The sequence below is a fragment of the Bison bison genome, unplaced genomic scaffold (assembly GCF_000754665.1).
Source record: "Bison bison bison isolate TAMUID 2011002044 unplaced genomic scaffold, Bison_UMD1.0 scf7180017864473, whole genome shotgun sequence".
Taxonomy (NCBI): Eukaryota; Metazoa; Chordata; class Mammalia; order Artiodactyla; family Bovidae; genus Bison; species Bison bison.
The window spans coordinates 21,421,916-21,440,027 of record NW_011495034.1 but is presented as its reverse complement, the minus strand read 5'-3'; the positions used below and the strand labels follow the sequence as shown (position 1 = coordinate 21,440,027).

The window sequence follows — 18,112 nt, the reverse complement described above, 5'->3', positions numbered from 1 at the left end:
CCACAGAGGACGGTGAGAGCCATGGGAAGATGCTCAGGTTTGCTCTGCTTGAGAGGAAAGCCGTTAGGAAGGCGTTGTAGAGAACAGTGACTGATGGAATCTAGTTTACATTTTTAAAAGGGCTCGTGAAGAGGTGGATGGGGCAGGGGTGGGAGTAAGGAATTAAGAGGCTATTGCAGTGATTCTGGTGATAATTCATGGTGTCTTGAATCAGAGAAATGGTTGTATTTAGGCTCTGTTATGGAGACAGCATCCACAGAATTTACTGATGGCTTGGATCTGGGGTGTGCAAGAAAGAAAACAGTGAGGACTCCAGTTGGGTGCATGGTATAAAAGCTAATGTCCTTACAGATGTCTGGAAGGTCATCAGTGATCTAGCCCCACTCCCTCTCTGAATTCATCTCTCACCACCTCTTCCTCACGTTTCCACTCATGTCACATTAACCTCCTTTTTCCTTCAGATATGCCAAGCCTACTTCCAACTCAGAGCAAGCTGTTTCCTTGGCCTGTAGTGTGTTTCTTCAAGATACTCATGTGGTTCACTTGTTCACTTCCTCCAGATCTCTAATAACCTGACTACCATATAAAATAATAACCACCAGCATCCTCCCATACCTCAAGACTTCCTTTCCCTCTCACTCTGTGATTAGTGTTCGTATTAATCACTGTCTGATGGTAGGTAGGTAGGAAGAATTGTTTATCTGAAGATGATAGAGAAAGACAGAAGAAGGAAGAGGGGAAGGAAGGATAGATGGGCTGTTTATCATCTGTCTCCTTGCATTAGAGTCAAAGCTTCATGAGGTCTGTGACGGGTGTTGTGTTCAGTGCTTGTAGGCATTACATAATTATTTACTATTGACAGTTACTGAGGGGAGAAAGAACAAGTCTAGGGGGGTAAAAATCAAGAGTTACAGTTATGAGCATGTTCAACGTGAGATGTCTTTTAGACATTCTAGTAGAGGAGCTGAGTAGGCAGTTAAGAGACACACAAGACTAGGGCTTCCCTGGTGGTCCAGGGGTTACGAATCCAGCTGCCAATGTAGGGGACACAGATTCAGTCCCTGGCCTGGAAAGATTCCACGTGCTGTGAACTAAGCAACTAAGCCCATGAGCTGCAACCACTGAGCCAGCACACCTAGAGCCTGTGCTTGCAACAAGAGAAGCCACCAGATGAGAAGCTGAGCGTCTCAACAAAGAGCAGCCCCCACGTGCTGCAACTAGAGAAGGCCTGCACACAGCAACAGTGACCCAGTGCGGCTAAAAAAAAAGATGAATACATCTTTAATAAAGAGAGAGAGACGTAAGACTAGCGTTCACGGCAAATGTAAAGGCTATGTATATAAGTTCCTGTGTGTGTGCGCTCAGTCGTGTCTGACTCTTTGCAACCCCACGGACTGTAGCTTGCCAGGCTCCTCTGTCCAGGCAAGAAGACTGGAGTGAGTTGCCATGCCTCCTCCAGGGAATCTTCCTGATCCAAGGATCAAACCAGCATCTCTTATGTCTCCTGTATTGGCTTCTCTAGCGCCACCTGTGAAGCCCATATGAAAGGACTTCACACACATATACATAGAGTCATTAGGACACAGACGGCTTTTAAAGTTACGGAATTAGGAGAGGTTACCTAGTAGTATGAGTTGACAGGCAATAAAAGAGGTCTAAGGAGTTAAAGACGCTTCTTGATCAGAATGCACAGGAAGTTTTAAGCTAAGAACTTAAACGGGGCTACCAAGCAGCCCTGTGCCGACCTTGAGGACGTGGGCAGGAAGTTGCTTGTGGTTGTCTTACCTCGTTTCCTTTGTGGAAGCGCTGCTGCGTGTAGGCACGGGGGTGGGATGCTGCTGGCTGCTGTTGCTTCTCCTCCCAGAAAGGCTCCGGGTCATACACAGGGAAGATGGTGGCTGCAAGAGAAGCTGCTCAGGGACTCCCCTGGTGGTCCAGTGGTTAAGACTCTGCTCCCAATGCAGGGGGCCCAGGTCTGATCCCAGTGCTGCAACTGAAGAACCTGCACACGGCAACAAAGACCCCAAGCGCGGCAACGACGAACTGACGGAGCCGGGAAAAAGCTGTTAAGCACCGAGAGAAATCTGCTGAGTGTAATCAATCTCGATCATCTTGTTGACCTAAAAAACGATAGGATTAATTTCTTTGAAGCAGAGTGGAAGTCTTGGCTCTACTCTTAAGTTACAGAGAAGCATATAGATTTATTTCTGTATAGTGGATTTCTGTGTTTTTCTGTGTGTTGTGGAACTCGAACAGTTCTGTTGCCAGGTAAAATTTTTGGTGGGTGTTTTTACAGCTGTCTCTGGAATAAGTACTTTCTACATAGGGAAACATAGTCTGTCTTGAGTATTAAAAAAGCTCTTAAGCTATCATAACCTTTCAGAGTTTGTTGGAAATACAGAAAAAGATATTTTATTAGACTGTGTATTCATGCTTAAATTCTTTGGCGTCAGGTTATGTCTTTTTCATCTTTGTGTTCAAGAATTTCATTTGAACTTATTTCTCTGAAGGTCTGTCTGCTTTAGGGGGGAAGCCTACGATAGATTCTAGAAACTAAAGGAGGGGCAAGAAGACTGAAAAAGGCTCTTCTGCATCAGGTTGTGTTCTGCATCTAGGAAGGCTTGCTTTATCCTCTCTGTGAAGCAAGATTTGATTATTCAGAGGGGCTTTTGTGAAATCATGGATTTCATTTGGGCCAGATTTAATTCTCAGCTTTCTTTTGTAAGTCTTTGAATAATTACGAAAATAACAGTAGATGCGAGTTATGAAATTATGTTTGTCAGAGATAGCCTTAATATTTTCATGCTGCTTTTTGCTTTCAAGTTAAGTTTTGAAGGAAAAATAATAGGGAATCACTGCAAATGGTGACTGCAGCCATGAAATTAAAAGATGCTTACTCCTTGGAAGAAAAGTTATGACCAACCTAGATAGCATATTCAAAAGCAGAGACATTACTTTGCCAGCAAAGGTCCGTCTAGTCAAGGCTATGGTTTTTCCTGTGGTCATGTATGGATGTGAGAGTTGGACTGTGAAGAAAGCTGAGTGCCGAAGAATTGATGCTTTTGAACTGTGGTGTTGGAGAAGACTCTTGAGAGTCTCTTGGACTGCAGGAAGATCCAACCAGTCCATTCTAAAGGAGATCAGCCCTGGGATTTCTTTGGAAGGAATGATGCTAAAGCTGAAACTCCAGTACTTTGGCCACCTCATGCGAAGAGTTGACTCATTGGAAAAGACTCTGATGCTGGGAGGGATTGGGAGCAGGAGGAGAAGGGGACGACAGAGGATGAGATGGCTGGATGGCATCATTGACTCGATGGACGTGAGTCTGAGTGAACTCCGGGAGTTGGTGATGGACAGGGAGGCCTGGCGTGCTGCAATTCATGGGGTCGCAAAGAGTTGGACATGACTGAGCAATTGAACTGAACTGATGCCTTATTTTAAACATTAACTTTTTTTGTCTGTGCCACATGGTGAGGCTTGTGGGATCTTAGTTCCCAACCAGGGGTTGAACCCCGGCCCTTGGCAGTGAAAGTTCAGAGCCCTAACCACAGGACTGCTGGGGAATTCCCGTAAATATTTTTTAAGAGTCAAACTTCTTGGTTGGCTAAAGTATAGATTGTCCTTTAACACAATTTCACATGGATAGTGATGTCTCTTAATGGTGTTATAATTAAATTCCAAGGAAGTGGTGACATTTGAATCACTAATATTTATCAGTAATGTAAAGATAAAGTCTGATTGGCTTGAATTCCCATTTATGAAGTGATTGACAGTCTCTTTGACCTAAACTAGTGTTCCTTTCCCCTCTTTAGTCTAAAGCACTTAGAGTCTCCACACCACTTACCGGTGTGAGGTACATTAAGGACAGCAGCCCTTGTGTGACTCCAGTTTCTACAGCTACACATAGCTTGAGTCGCCTTCACACCATGCTCACGGGCCTCAGGAATGCACCGAGTGAGAGACTGGAACAGACCCTAAGGTTAGTCTGAGCCCTTCCTGCCTTCTAAGATTTGGTTGTTGACTGTCTTCCAGTGCTTTATTTTAATATTTTGCCATTTGTACCTTAATTCACCCATTGATAATTTTATATCAGTGTTATGCTCAGTTCTGTTGTTAGTCCTTAGAGGACAGAAAAGGTATGAATAGCAAATGATCCTTTTTTCTCAGTATCTTAGTCCATTTGGGTTGCTATACAGAATATGGTAGACTGAGTGGCTTAGAAACAACAGAAATTAATTTCTAACAGTTTTAAAGGCTGGAAGTCCAGGATCAAGATGCTAACAGTCAGTGCCTGGTTCGTAGACATCTGTGTTTTTGCTGTGTCCTCACGTAGCAGAAGGAAGAAGGGAGCTCGCTTGTGTTTTCTTTATAGGGGCTCTAACCCCATTCATGAGGACTGCCCCGCTCATGACCTAATCACCTCCCAAATTCCCCACCTCTGTACATTAACCTTGGGGATTAGATTTCAATACATGAAATTGAGGTGGGAGTAGGGAGGGGAGCAACTGCAACGTTCAGTTTGTAGCTCTCAGATTTTTTTAAACATAGTTCAGGAGACAGTAACTAATAACACTATATACTATAGAATAAAACACTGACCTATCTATTATCAGTTACTCTATCTTAAGATTTCAAGGAAAGAGGGATCAGTAAACATGGGCATCTGTCAAAGAACTTCAGAATAAGGATTGAATCTGAGCAAATTTCTGAAGGGTGGGTCACATTTGAAAAGATAGCCAGTTAGATTCACAGCCAATGTAAAACCGCTGTAACTTTTCTAAGTTCTATAAAACACCTTTAGCCTGGAAAGGAAATAAGCTGCCTTTAGTTCCTTTGATCTGTCTGATACTAGTAAGAATATCAGGGAAATTTAGTGAAAAACACGACTGAATTTCATTACCTGTGCATAATTTTTAGCAAATTTATTTGACAAAATTACCTCCAAGACTGCTTCTATTCCTAAACATTTATGATTTAATGACATAGACCCTATGGGAGACCATTTAATTTCTGGCAGTATAGTATAAGAAAGCCCTGTATAAGCATACAGTAATTTCCCACTCATAGCCACACATATTAAATACCAAGGCTGATCAGTTTTCCTGTACATTTTTATGAAGTCTACTTTATTCATAAACTCGATTGTGATTGACACCCACTATGCTTTTTCTGTATGACCTCTTCCTAAGTCATATTACTCAGATGAATCTTGTTTACCTAGAATTCAGAAACATTTTATAAATACATTTTGGAAGGTTGTCAACCTCTGTGTCTTCCAGATCTCCTTGCAGTCTCTAACTAGGTGTAACAGCTTCTTTAATCTTAAATACCATTAGTGGGGTTAAATATTGCCAGTAGATACTAAGTAGAACAAAAGAGTCCTGTTTTTGTAACCTCTGTGTGTATTCATAAATAAAATTCTGCTTACATACGATACTCAGTAGCCATTAGTATCAGGACTATAATTGATTTTTACTTCCTTTGTAATTTTCTAAACTTGCTGCATTTCTACCGTGACTATATATGTTTATGATCAAGATAAAAACATAGTTATTACAAAAGCCCACATGGTGATCATTTATATTATGCTTCTGAATTGAACATATAGTGCCTTTCAAGTAAAACTAGAAAAATCAATGAAATAAACTTCATTTTGGAGGAAAAAATGTAGCATGCCAGTAATGATTTATATGACTTTGTTTTAGTATAGATTACATAACCCTTCATTCTGTTTCCTTCCAGGAGTCCTTAGTAAAGAGTTGTGCTGCTATCTGGGGAAAGAGTTGAGGGCAATTTTGTTTGTCAAGAGTGATTGCAGATGTGTAGGGTAGGTGGGCGCCAGTCACGTGCATCAAATGGGCACTGGTCAGAGTTGCTCCATGGAATCAATATTTTTCATTCAAATGGTAATACTAACAGCTTTGATAAGGAAGTATGGGATTGCCTGGATTAATTGGGATGTGTATAGTTTCTGCTCAAAGTATTTGATATTTACAGGTTAAAATTACTCTGAAATTCCAGAGTTGTAAACAGTTTATCACTTTGTGACTTGGCAAGACCCTTAAATCAGATAATTTCTTCTTCTTTTTTTAGGTCATGTTCCAGAGATCCAACCCAGGCTATTGCCAACAGATTGAAAGAAATGTATGAGATATATTCTCAGCATTTCCAATCAGAGGAGGATGGCAGTAATTGTACTAAAGGCAAGGCTTAATATTACCCATATTGTTCTCATTTTTGAAATTTAACTATTAATATGTGGATTTCTTTCTTGGAAACTGAGTCAGAAATTGACTCTAGTCTGAGGGCCACAATACGGATATCCAACTTTTCTGTCAACCAACCGATTTCTGGGCTAATCTCAATAAGAGAGAAATTTTAGATTGATAATCTTTATTATGTTGGACTTCTGGCACTTAAAAAATCTTTAATTTTCATTTGTAGACTGGATATTAAGTATAGAACTATAGTGATTCCTCATAATATTAAGAACAAGGACAGAAGATATAGCTGTTAACCTGCCCAGGCTTGTTCTTGGAGTTGTTTGATGTCATGAAGTATAAGTACCAAATAGGACTGCAGTAGCAAGCCAGTTACATACCTCTTAGCATAGAGCTGCTCTATTTGGAATTAAAAAAAAGAAAAAAGTGTGATCTTGATGGAGTGCTATTACAGTTTTTATGTATAAATTTTATTTCCAATTTTAGAAAAATGTCAGTGTTACCATGAAGAAAATGTTAACGAATCTTAGGGACGGTTGAAATAGTAGCTCTGGGAAGTACATATGTATATATGAAGTGTTGGGGTTGGTTTTTAAATTGTATTCTGTGGGTAGGAGATGGGATAGACCCTCATTTTCCACAATACTTACGTTCTTTGCATGTGACTTTTGTTTTTTTTTATTATTATTTATTCAGATATTGCCAGCAAACATTTTCGTTTTGCAGAGATGCTTTACTATAAAGTATTAGAATCTGTTATTGAGCAGGAACAAAAAAGACTGGGAGACATGGATTTATCTGTGAGTAAATAACCAATGTACTGAGAAGCACAATAAATTGTAGTTCCCTTTCAGCCCAACCCACCAAGAAAACAGCCGCTATTGAAAAAATAATATATGACTTTGAGAGAATAAGATAAGGAAACTTGTGTTCTGAGCCTCTCATCTCCGGTTGCCCACTTAGTGTCTCTCATCGCAGCAGGCTGTGTGTTATCACTTAGAAATTCTGTGGGTAATGAGACTCCTTAGTCAAGGTTAACACGTTCAGACTTAGCCTTAATTGAGGTTTTTAAATAACATGGAGTTTTAATTCAAGCCTTGTATAGAATAAATTGAGTATTGACTATATAGGAATTTAACATAAATATTCAACCATTGATCTTTGACTAAGGTAATTTTTCTAGATTGTGGAAGTAATGCTTGCTTTTAATGACCTCAATAAAGATAATTTAAAAATAAATTAACTTTAACATTTTAATGAAAACTGTAAAATTGACAAATAATGGTTCTGACTCCTTATAACTATCTACACTGCTTTTATTCTGTATAAAAATATGGCTGCATATACAATGGAATGTTAACCATAAAATAGAATGAAATTCTGCCATTTGCATGGTGTGGATGGACCTAGAGAACACTAAGTGAAATAATGTCACCTACATATGTAATCTTAAAAAACGCAAAACAGAAACAGACTCACTGGTACAGAAAACAAACTTGTGGTTACCAAGGGGGAGAGGGAAGTAGGAACGGATAAATTAGGACTATGGGATTAACTATGCTGCTGCTGCTAAGTCGCTTCAGTCGTGTCCGACTCTGTGTGACCCCATAGACGGCAGCCCACCAGGCTCCCCCGTCCCTGGAATTCTCCAGGCAAGAACACTGGAGTAGGTTGCTATTTCCTTCTCCAGTGCATGAGAGTGAAAAGTGAAAGTGAAGTCGCTCAGTCGTGTCCGACTCTGCGACCCCATAGACGGCAGCCCACCAGGCTCCTCCGTCCATGGGATTTTCCAGGCAAGAGTACTGGAGTGGGGTGCCATTGCCTTCTCCGATTAACTGTATGGGATTAACTATACTAACTGCTATATACAAAATAGATAAGCAACAAGGATATTCTGTATAGCACAGCAAATTATAGCCATGGTCTTATAACAACTTATTTCCAGAGTATAATCTGCAAAAATACTGAATCATTACACTGTACAGCTGAAACTAACGTGACATTGTAAATCAACTGAACGTCAATAAAAATAGTATATGGTTGTAGAAGTTTAAAAGGCTGTTTTAGGACAATTTTTCTATTTTTAAAATTTTGAGACATACAGAAGAGTGTAAAAATGTTCCTACATGTTGAAGCTTTGTTTTTTTATAGGGCATTCTGGAACAAGATGCATTCCACAGATCACTCTTGGCGTGCTGCCTTGAGGTCGTCACTTTTTCTTATAAGCCTCCTGGGAATTTTCCATTTATTACTGAAATATTCGATGTGCCACTTTATCATTTTTACAAGGTATTTTTGAAAATCTGATACTGATGAGGAAATTGTAGAAGAGAGTAACATTTTGTTGTTAGTCATCTAATCCATTTTAATATGGAAGTACATTTCTTCTGTTTTTAACTACATATTTAATAATTTCCACTCTAAATGGGGAGCAAAGAATAGGAGAGTCTTAAGAACTATATAAATTCTTTTAATGTTTATAGACCTATTTTGTATAAAAGTTTCATATGGTTCCTCCATTTATCTGATAGTCTTTTAGAATACTTTTTATAAGGTAAGAAAGTTTATAAAAAGTAGCAAATTATCACTAGCTAATCATGATAGCAACCTTTTTAATTTTATGAAAATTAAATGAAAGTGTATTTCAGAAAAGAACTTTTCACATGTTACATAGAGGCACACAGTTACAGCACTGATTTGGTTTCCCTCTTGATACTGATTTAGTATATAAACTTATCCTAATTCTTGTACAGTAGTCAAAATGAATTTTTATAGTGGCATAGACTGTTCAGTTTTTAAATATCACATTTTGAGTCATGTTTCTTAATCTCAATAGACACAGCATGTTTTTTAATTTAAAGATTTTTGAAATGTATTACCGTACAAAAGATTTTAGATGGTTCATACCTGCAGTTTAAATAATTATTTATTTAGGTAATGAAATGAAGAGCAGCTGTTTCGAAATAGTATTCTTTAACCTTAATTTTTCATTAATTGACTTCTGTTTCTATACATACGTAAAAAATATTGAAATATGTTTGCCCATTTTGCTTTTCCACTTGAATAATTTTCTTGTTAAAAGTTATTACTAAACAAACCAAGACATTTTTAAACATTTCAGGTGATAGAAGTATTCATTAGAGCAGAAGATGGCCTTTGTAGAGAGGTGGTAAAACACCTTAATCAGATTGAAGAACAAATCTTGGATCATTTAGCCTGGAAACCAGAGTCTCCGCTCTGGGACAGGATTAGAGACAATGAAAACAGAGTTCCCACATGCGAAGAGGTTTGTGAAAAGATCTTAACATCTTTCTATGACAAAAAGCCTACCAACGTCTATCCTATTCATAATTCTCTTTCACTGACCACAGTTAAACTTAGCATCTTGCTCGTAAGTGTGGGAGGGTAACAGCTGGGTGTGATTTGGTACAGTCACCTCTGTATCTACGAGGAAACAAGAGTCAAATGATTAGTGACTGCCCCAAGGTTTAGTGACAGTAAGAATTCAGTGTTCTGTCTTGATTTCCTAGTCAAGTTTCTATACTTTAAAATGGTTGATAGTCTAATTCTCCAAATGAGTAATGAAAGTTAATTTGTATTTAGTATCCAGTTACTAGGTTTGAATTTTTTAAACCTGCCAGACTTTTTTTTAAAGATTTACTTATTATTTTGTTTGGCTGTGCTGGGTCTTCATTGCTGCCCTTGGGCTTTCTCTGGTTGCTGCAAGTAGGGGCTGCTCTCTAGTTGCAGTGTGCAGGCTTCTCATTGGGTGACTTCTCTTGTTGCAGAGCACGGGCTCCAGGGTGAACGGGCTTCAGTAATTGCTGGGGGGCATGTGGGATCTTCCTGGACCAGGGATCGGCTCATGTCACTTGTATGGGCAGGCAGATTCCTATCCACTGCACCACCAAGAAAGTCCCAGAATTTTTTTTAACTTCAGTATGAAAGTAAAAAAGATAGGTGATTTTATTTAGGTGGAAAAACTGATGAGCCAAGATAATTTCCTTTTGCCTTAGATTATTTTTTGGTGTTTAAAAAAAAAAACTTTTTTGAATAATGGTATTTTGTGTAAACATTTCTTAATAGGTCATGCCACCTCAGAACCTGGAAAGAGCAGATGAAATTTGTATTGCTGGCTCCCCTCTGACTCCCAGAAGGGTGAGTGAAGTTCGTGCTGATTCTGGAGGACTCGGAAGAAGTAAGTTTAAAATACTAAGGGAAGTATTTTGGGGATTTAAATTCCATCCAAAACTACAAGTGAAGTTAGTAGGGTATATATTCTGTATATAGAAGAAAATAATCCGTGCATTATAGTGTCACATGGATCAGTTAAAGAGCACAGGAAAATGTATGATAAGTATCTTTTTAAAATACATAGAATGCTATATATTAATGTGATTCCTATTTTTTAAGTATATTTTTTCCTATAAACACACAAAAGGGCTGAAATGGAAAAATCAAACCATAAATGATTATTGTTGGATAATAGAATTCCAGATTATTTCTATGAAGTTTTTAAGATGAATATGTATTACTTCTAAAATCAGAAGAAACAGAAAAAGGTTTCTTAAAGGTGGAGTCTATGATGGAATTAGGTATAGACGAGCCAGTGAGTTGAGAGGACTGAATGGCCTGAGTGTGTTCAGGTTTTTCATTTTTCTGACTATGCCTTGCTGCTTGTGGGATCTTAGTTCCCTGACCAAGGATTGACCCCGGCAGTGAAATCTCCAAGTCCCAACCACGGATCACAGGGAATTCCCAGGCATGTTTAGCTTTGACTCTTGTCAGTTGAGCAGTGCTACCTACCCTGGTTAACATCACAGCATTGCTGGCCCTGAGGTGCAGCAAAGGGAATTTTTGCTATTCATCCGGTTACAGTTTCAGTTTAGTTCGGTCGCTCAGTTGTGTCCGACTCTTTGCAACCCCATGAATCGCAGCACGCCAGGCCTCCCTGTCCAGCACCATGTCCCGGAGTTCACTGAGACTCACGTCCATCGAGTCAGTGATGCCATCCAGCCATCTCATCCTCTGTCGTCCCCTTCTCCTCCTGCCCCCGATCCCTCCCAGCATCAGAGTCTTTTCCAATGAGTCAACTCTAGACAGCTCTTTATAACAGTTGCCAAGTGCAACGCATACTTCAGATAAAACTTCTTTTTTAAAAGCAATTCTGTAAATCCAGAGAGTTCTAAATTGTTAGATGCCATTAGAAAGATATTATTTCTAGATCAAATTTTTAATGTAATTGATAAGCACTGGCTATAGAAGATCAGTTTTAAAATCAGAAATCACTCTATGTCAGTGTATAGTCAATGGATATGAATCATCTGTATGAAAATGTCCTCATTTTTTAAAGAGGAGGCATAATGGCTTAACTTTTTCTGTTTGTTATCCACTTTAAACTTCATTTTTTGTACTTATCACTTTTCCATATTCATGCTGCTAAGCTGCTGCTAAGTCTCTTCAGTCATGTCGGACTCTGTGCAACCCCATAGACGGAGCCCACCAGGCTCCCCCGTCCCTGGGATTCTCTAGGCAAGAACACTGGAGTGGGTTGCCATTTCCTTCTCCAATGCATGAAAGTGAAAAGTCAAAGTGAAGTTGCTCAGTCGTGTCTGACTCTTAGCAACCCCATGGACTGCAGCCTACCAGGTTCCTCCGTCCATGGGATTTTCCAGGCAAGAGTACTGAAGTGGGTTGCCATTGCCTTCTCTACCATATTCATGAGGTCTTTTAATATTTTACAAGATAATGATCATAATTTGAAACACAAAAAACTATTGAAGTGTAGTTGATTTACAATATTGTGTTAATTTCTGCTATCTAGCAAAGTGACTATACATGTATATATATTCTTTTTTCATATTCTTTTCTATTATAGTTTAGCACAGGATATTGAATATAGTTCCCTGTGCTATACAATAGAACTTTTTTTGTTTATCCAGAGATAATGATCATAATTAATGTATTCTTCTTAACTCTGCAACTTTGTTCCAGATGTAAATCTAGTTAATTTGTTTCCTTTTGTATCATCAAGAAATTGAAATGTTAAGCCACAGTCTGTCAGAAATACTCCTATCAATCCTCTTATGTCCTCCCTACATATATTTTAATACTTAAAACCCACTCATGTGCCGTTTTTACAGCTAGACATGGAAAAGAGAAAGGGATGCTTCTCAAAAATTCAGATTGGTGTGGATTCAAACTTAACAATAGATGAAGCTACAATGGTTAACAGAGTTTCTGTTTGGGATGTTGAAAAAGTTTTGGGGAAAGATGGTGGTGGTAGTGGCGGTCTGCACAGTAAGTGAAAGTCACTTAGTCGTGTCCACCTCTTTGCAACCCCATAGACTATACAGTCCATGTGATTCTCCAGGTCAGAATACTGGAGTGGGCACCTGTACCCTTCTCCAGGGGATCTTCCCAACCCAGGGATCGAACCAAGGTCTCCCGCATCACAGGCGGATTCTCTACCAGCTGAGCCACTAGGGAAGTCCAAGAATCCTGGAGTTGGTAGCCTATCCCTTCTCCAGTGAATCTTCCCAACCCAGGAATCGAACTGGGGTCTCCTGCATTGCAGGCAGGTTCTTTACAAGCTGAGCTATCAGCAAAACCCTCTGTGAATGTGATACCACTAGATTGTATACTTAAAAATGGGTAAAATGCCAAATTACATGTATTTTATCACAACTTAAAAAAAAATAATGATGTAATATACCCCAAACCATTGAACTGTACAATCTAAGTGGGTGAAATATATGTGAATCATATCTCAGTAAGGTTGTTTAAAGAATAGTAAACTAAGCTTGTTGCTGCTGCTGCTGCTAAGTCACTTCAGTCGTGTCCGACTCTGTGCGACCCCATAGATGGCAGCCCACCAGGCTCCCCCATCCCTGGGATTCTCCAGGCAAGAACACTGGAGTGGGTTGCCATTTCCTTCTCCAGTGCAGGAAAGTGAAAAGTGAAAGGGAAGTCACTCAGTTGTGTCCGACTCTAGCGACCCGATGGACTGCAGCCTACCAGGCTTCTCTCTGTCCATGGGATTTTCCAGGCAAGAGTACTGGAGTGGGGTGCCATTGCCTTGTCTAAAACATGTATGTCCATTCTTACTGAATAACATTATTATATTTTAGTAACTTTCTACATGTAAAAAATGACAGTGATGAAAATGCATAAAATGGAGAGTAAATGCCCCAAATGTTACCATAGTAATTTCAAGTCCATCAAGTCTTCATATCAAGTAGTAGCTTTACAGTGAAATCGTGTTATCTGAGTGTTAGGTAGAAACTGAATATGGTAGAAAAATAGTTATTCAAAATGCCCCTAAATCATCCAGACTTCATGGGAGTGGAGGGAAAAGTCTTGTTTGATTTAGCAAAAGATGTAGTGAAAAAAACAACAGTGTGAGACAAATAGAGAAAAATCCTTCCTTTAAGTTTTGCTCTTAGTAGTATTCAGTTCGGAGAAGGCAATGGCAACCCGCTCCAGTACTCTTGCCTGGAAAATCCCATGGACGGAGGGGCCTGGTGGGCTGCAGTCTATGGGGTCGCTAGGAGTTAGACACAACTGAGCGACTTCACTTTCACTTTTCACTTTCATGCATTGGAGAAGGAAATGGCAACCCACTCCAGTGTTCTTGCCTGGAGAATCCCAGGGACGGGGGAGCCTGGTGGGCTGCCGTCTATGGGGTCACACAGAGTCGGACACGACTGAAGCGACTTAGCAGCAGCAGTAGCAGTATTCAGTTGAATTTTCATTCATTGAATTTAGCTATGATGTGACGCCTGTTATTTTTGTTTTTCAGTTATAACATTTCAAACACTTAGTTGTGAGCATAATACCTTGGATGGAAGTCAGATCTGTCTCCTTGAGTTAAATGCTTCAATCTTTTCTTTTCTCTGACCCTAGGCATATCATCTCCAACCACGCTGTATGATAGGTACAGCTCCCCAACAGCCAGTTCTACCAGGAGGCGGCTATTTGTGGAGAATGACAGCCCCACTGATGGAGGGACCCCCGGGCGCACTCCCCCGCAGCCTCTAGTCAATGCTGTCCCCGTGCAGAATGTAGCTGGGGAGGCTGTATCTGTCACACCGGTTCCTGGACAGACCTTGGTCACCATGGCAACAGCCACAGTCACAGCCAACAATGGACAAACAGTGACCATTCCTGTACAAGGTAACGAAGGCAGAGTTGGATATTGAGTTCTTTCTCTGGCATTTATTACTTGAGATTTGGCTGGAATGATGATACGAGACAAGCATGGACTGGGAAAGGGGTTGGGAGGGGGAAAATGGGAAACCTCTGCCCGGAGAATCTGGTATTAACAACATTTTCTTTGTGCTTTTTTTTTTCTTTGAAACAAACTTTAGGTATTGCCAATGAGAATGGAGGAATAACGTTCTTCCCAGTCCAAGTCAATGTTGGGGGGCAGGCGCAAGCTGTGACCGGCTCCATCCAGCCCCTCAGTGCTCAGGCCCTGGCTGGAAGCTTAAGCTCGCAACAGGTGACAGGAACAACCTTGCAAGTCCCTGGTCAGGTGGCCATTCAACAGATTTCCCCTGGTGGACCACAGCAGAAACAAGGCCTACCTTTAACCAGCAGCAGTATCAGACCCAGGAAGACAAGCTCTTTATCGCTTTTCTTTAGGAAGGTAATTTTTCACGTACCCTCACCAGGTCTAGAACTTGGGAAATACAAGGGTTAGATAAAGTTTGAGATATAATATTTTTGTTTATCTACTAGGTTTATCACTTAGCAGGTGTCCGCCTTCGGGATCTTTGTGCTAAATTGGATATTTCAGATGAACTGAGGAAAAAAATCTGGACCTGCTTTGAATTCTCCATAATTCAGTGTCCTGAACTTATGATGGACAGACATCTGGACCAGTTGTTAATGTGTGCCATTTATGTGATGGCAAAGGTGAGTACCATTGGGAATATAAGAGGAAAAAGATGCTACTTCCTCATTCTTAGAACACTTTTAACAGCTTTACTAAGGTAAAATTCACATACTGAATAATCCACCCATTTGAAATATACAGCTCAGTGGATTTTAGTATATTCACAGATATGTGTGACAAGCACCACAGTCAGTTTTAGAATATGATATTCCATTGTATGAAGATATATTTTGTTTATCCATTCATCAGTTGATGGACATTTAGATTATTTTTACTTTAGGGCTGTTATAAATAATGCTGCTAATGAACACGTGTATACAAGTTTCTGCATGGACATTTTTTCATTTCTCTTCTGTATATACCTTGGAGCATATTGCTGGGTCATGTAGTAAACTCCATTTTTAACTGCTTGAGGAACTGCCAGACTGTTTTCCAGTCACTGAACCATTTTACAGTTCCACAGATAAAATAATTTACTGAGGTGAAACTCACATAACATTATGCATTTTAAAACAAATGGTCCAATAAAGCTTTAAAATCGATTAATTTTTTTCTTCTTTTTCAAGGTTTGGCTAGTCTAAATTGCTTGACATTCTTGGTGAATTTTAGAATCAACTTGTCTATTCTTCTTGTTATAAAGAAGTCAGGTGGGGTTCAGATAGAGATGATGTTGAATCTGTAGATTAGTTTGAGGAGTATTGTTATCTTAACCATATTTTACCTCCTGATTAATGAACATTTCGGGCCCATGCTTTTCTTTGTGGGTAGTTTTTTCCTGGTTGCGCGTCTATTCAGACTGTCTATTCCTTCCAGAATCAGTTTTGGTAGTGTGTATCTTCCAAGGAATTTGTTTTCTCCAGGCTTTCTGATTTGTTGGCACCATTGTTTATAATATTCCTTTTAGTTCTTTTTATTCTTTGTCAGTAGTAATTTGCCAGTCTTCTTTAAAACTTTTGGTCAGTCTAGCTGAAAATTTTGTTAGTTTTGTCAAAGAACCACTTTCTGGTTTATTATTATATGCTCTAATCTTTACTATTCCCTTCTTTCTGCTTGCTTTTGTTCTTTTTGTTTTCTCAAGCTTTCTGGAGGCTTATTTATGTTTGTTTTCCTGGCTCTGCCACATGGCTTGTGGGATCTTAGTTCTCTGATCAGGGATTGAACCCAAGCGTTTGGCAGTGAAAGTGCCAAGTCCAACCACTGAACCACCAGGGATTCCCTAGGCTGTGTTTGCTCTTTTTTTTTTTTTTTTTTAAGTGTCTTAAGATGGATGGATAGGTAATCTTTCTTTTTTCTTACTATGGGCATTAAGAGCTATAGATTTCCCTCTAAGCACTGCTTTAGCTGTATCTCATAAATTAGGGTATGTTGTGTCTTTATTTCAAAGCATTCTCTAATGTCTTTTGACTTACTGGTTATCTAGGTGTGTTGTTTAATTTCCATGTATTTGTGAGTTTCTCAAATTTCTGTTAATTTCTAGTTTCAATCCACTGTGGTTCCAAAACACACTTTGTATTAGTTACTTTAATCCTTTTAAATTTATTGAAGTTTTGTAGCCTAGCATATGGTCTATCCTGGACAATGTTCAGTGTGCACTTGGGAAGAATATATATTCGTTGTTGGGTGTTACATCTGTTACATCTATAGATGTAAGGTTTTTTAGTTGTTTTTTTTTCTTAATAGTGTTAAAGTCTTTCTTTGTTGATCTTCTGTCTAGTTGATCAATCCATTATTGCCAGTGGGGTATTGAACTCTGTAAATATTATTGAATTGTCTATTTCTCTATTAATCTGTCAGTTTTACTTCATGTATTTTGATGCTCTGTTATTAGGTGTATGTATGTTTTTAATTGTTAGATCTTTCTAATGGATTGACCCCTCATAATTATGAAATGTCCCTCTTTATCTCGAGTAACTTTTTTGTTTTAAAGTCTGTTTTATAGTGTGATCTTTGTATAGCCAGTCAGCTTTTTTGAGTTGCTGTTTGCATGATATGTCTTCTTTCCATCCTTTTCTTTTAAATCTGTTTGCTTTAACCTAAAGTGTGTTTTTTGTATATGGAGTATATAGTTGGATCTTTTTTAAAGTAATGTGACAGTTTCTTCCTCTGTGTTAATACATTCACATCTAACATTGTTGTAACTGGATTTATGTCTGGCACTTTACTTTTTTTGTCTCCTGTCTTTTTAGATCCTCTCCTTCACTGCTTTCATTTCCATGTGCATTCAGTAAATACTTTGTAATGTGGTGTTTTCATTTCAGTATTGAGTTTTAAACTTTTTTTTACTAGTGGTTTCTTTACAGTTTTCTATATTTTTTTTTTGCCCTATCTGCCTTTTTTTGGTCCCATCTTTATTGAGATATCACATTTCTTCACATATATATTGGCAATATCTAATCCCTTGAATCTATTTCTCACTTCCACTGCATACTGGTAAGAGATTTGATTTAGGTCATACCCTGAGTGGTCTAGTGGGTTTCCCTACTTTCTTCAATTTAAGTCTGAAATATATCCACAAATTTTAACAAATTCCAAGTAGGACAAATGCAAAGAGCTCCATACCTGACACATAGTAAAAAAGTTGAAAGCCAAAGAAAGGGAGAATCTTGAAAGCCTCAAGAGAAAAGCAACTTTTTGCTTACTAGGAAACTCTAATAAAGTAACAGATAACTTCTCATTACAAACTATGGAAGCTATGAAACAGTGTACAAAGTAAAATCTAAGAATCCAGTATGTAACAAAATTATCTCTTGTAAATGAAAGTGAAATGAATACAGTCTCAGCTAAACATAAAGACAGAAAACTTGAACCATCTTACATGAAAATACTAAAGCAAGTTCTTCAAGCTAAAAGTAAGTGACCCCACACAGTAATTCAACTACACATGAAGAAACAAAGAGCAGTGGTAAAAATAATTATGTAACTGGAAAGAATACATAATGTGTATTTCTTCTTAACTGATTTTTTTAATTGTATAAAACAATTCTATATATTC

At 38.8% G+C, this 18,112-nt stretch overlaps 1 protein-coding gene across 3 annotated transcripts in view; it reads left to right on the top strand.

Annotated features, from left to right (window-relative positions):
* The window catches only part of RBL2 (retinoblastoma-like 2), a 46,155-nt gene that overhangs the window by 18,430 nt on the left and 9,613 nt on the right, over positions 1-18,112 (top strand). For all 3 annotated transcript variants that reach the window (XM_010861938.1, XM_010861939.1, XM_010861940.1), the window contains 9 exons: positions 3,813-3,979; positions 6,094-6,203; positions 6,918-7,021; positions 8,373-8,510; positions 9,343-9,507; positions 10,308-10,419; positions 14,127-14,396; positions 14,591-14,871; positions 14,964-15,140. In XM_010861938.1, coding sequence (XP_010860240.1) covers positions 3,813-3,979; positions 6,094-6,203; positions 6,918-7,021; positions 8,373-8,510; positions 9,343-9,507; positions 10,308-10,419; positions 14,127-14,396; positions 14,591-14,871; positions 14,964-15,140 — 1,524 coding nt within the window. The remainder of the gene's footprint in view (positions 1-3,812; positions 3,980-6,093; positions 6,204-6,917; positions 7,022-8,372; positions 8,511-9,342; positions 9,508-10,307; positions 10,420-14,126; positions 14,397-14,590; positions 14,872-14,963; positions 15,141-18,112) is intronic.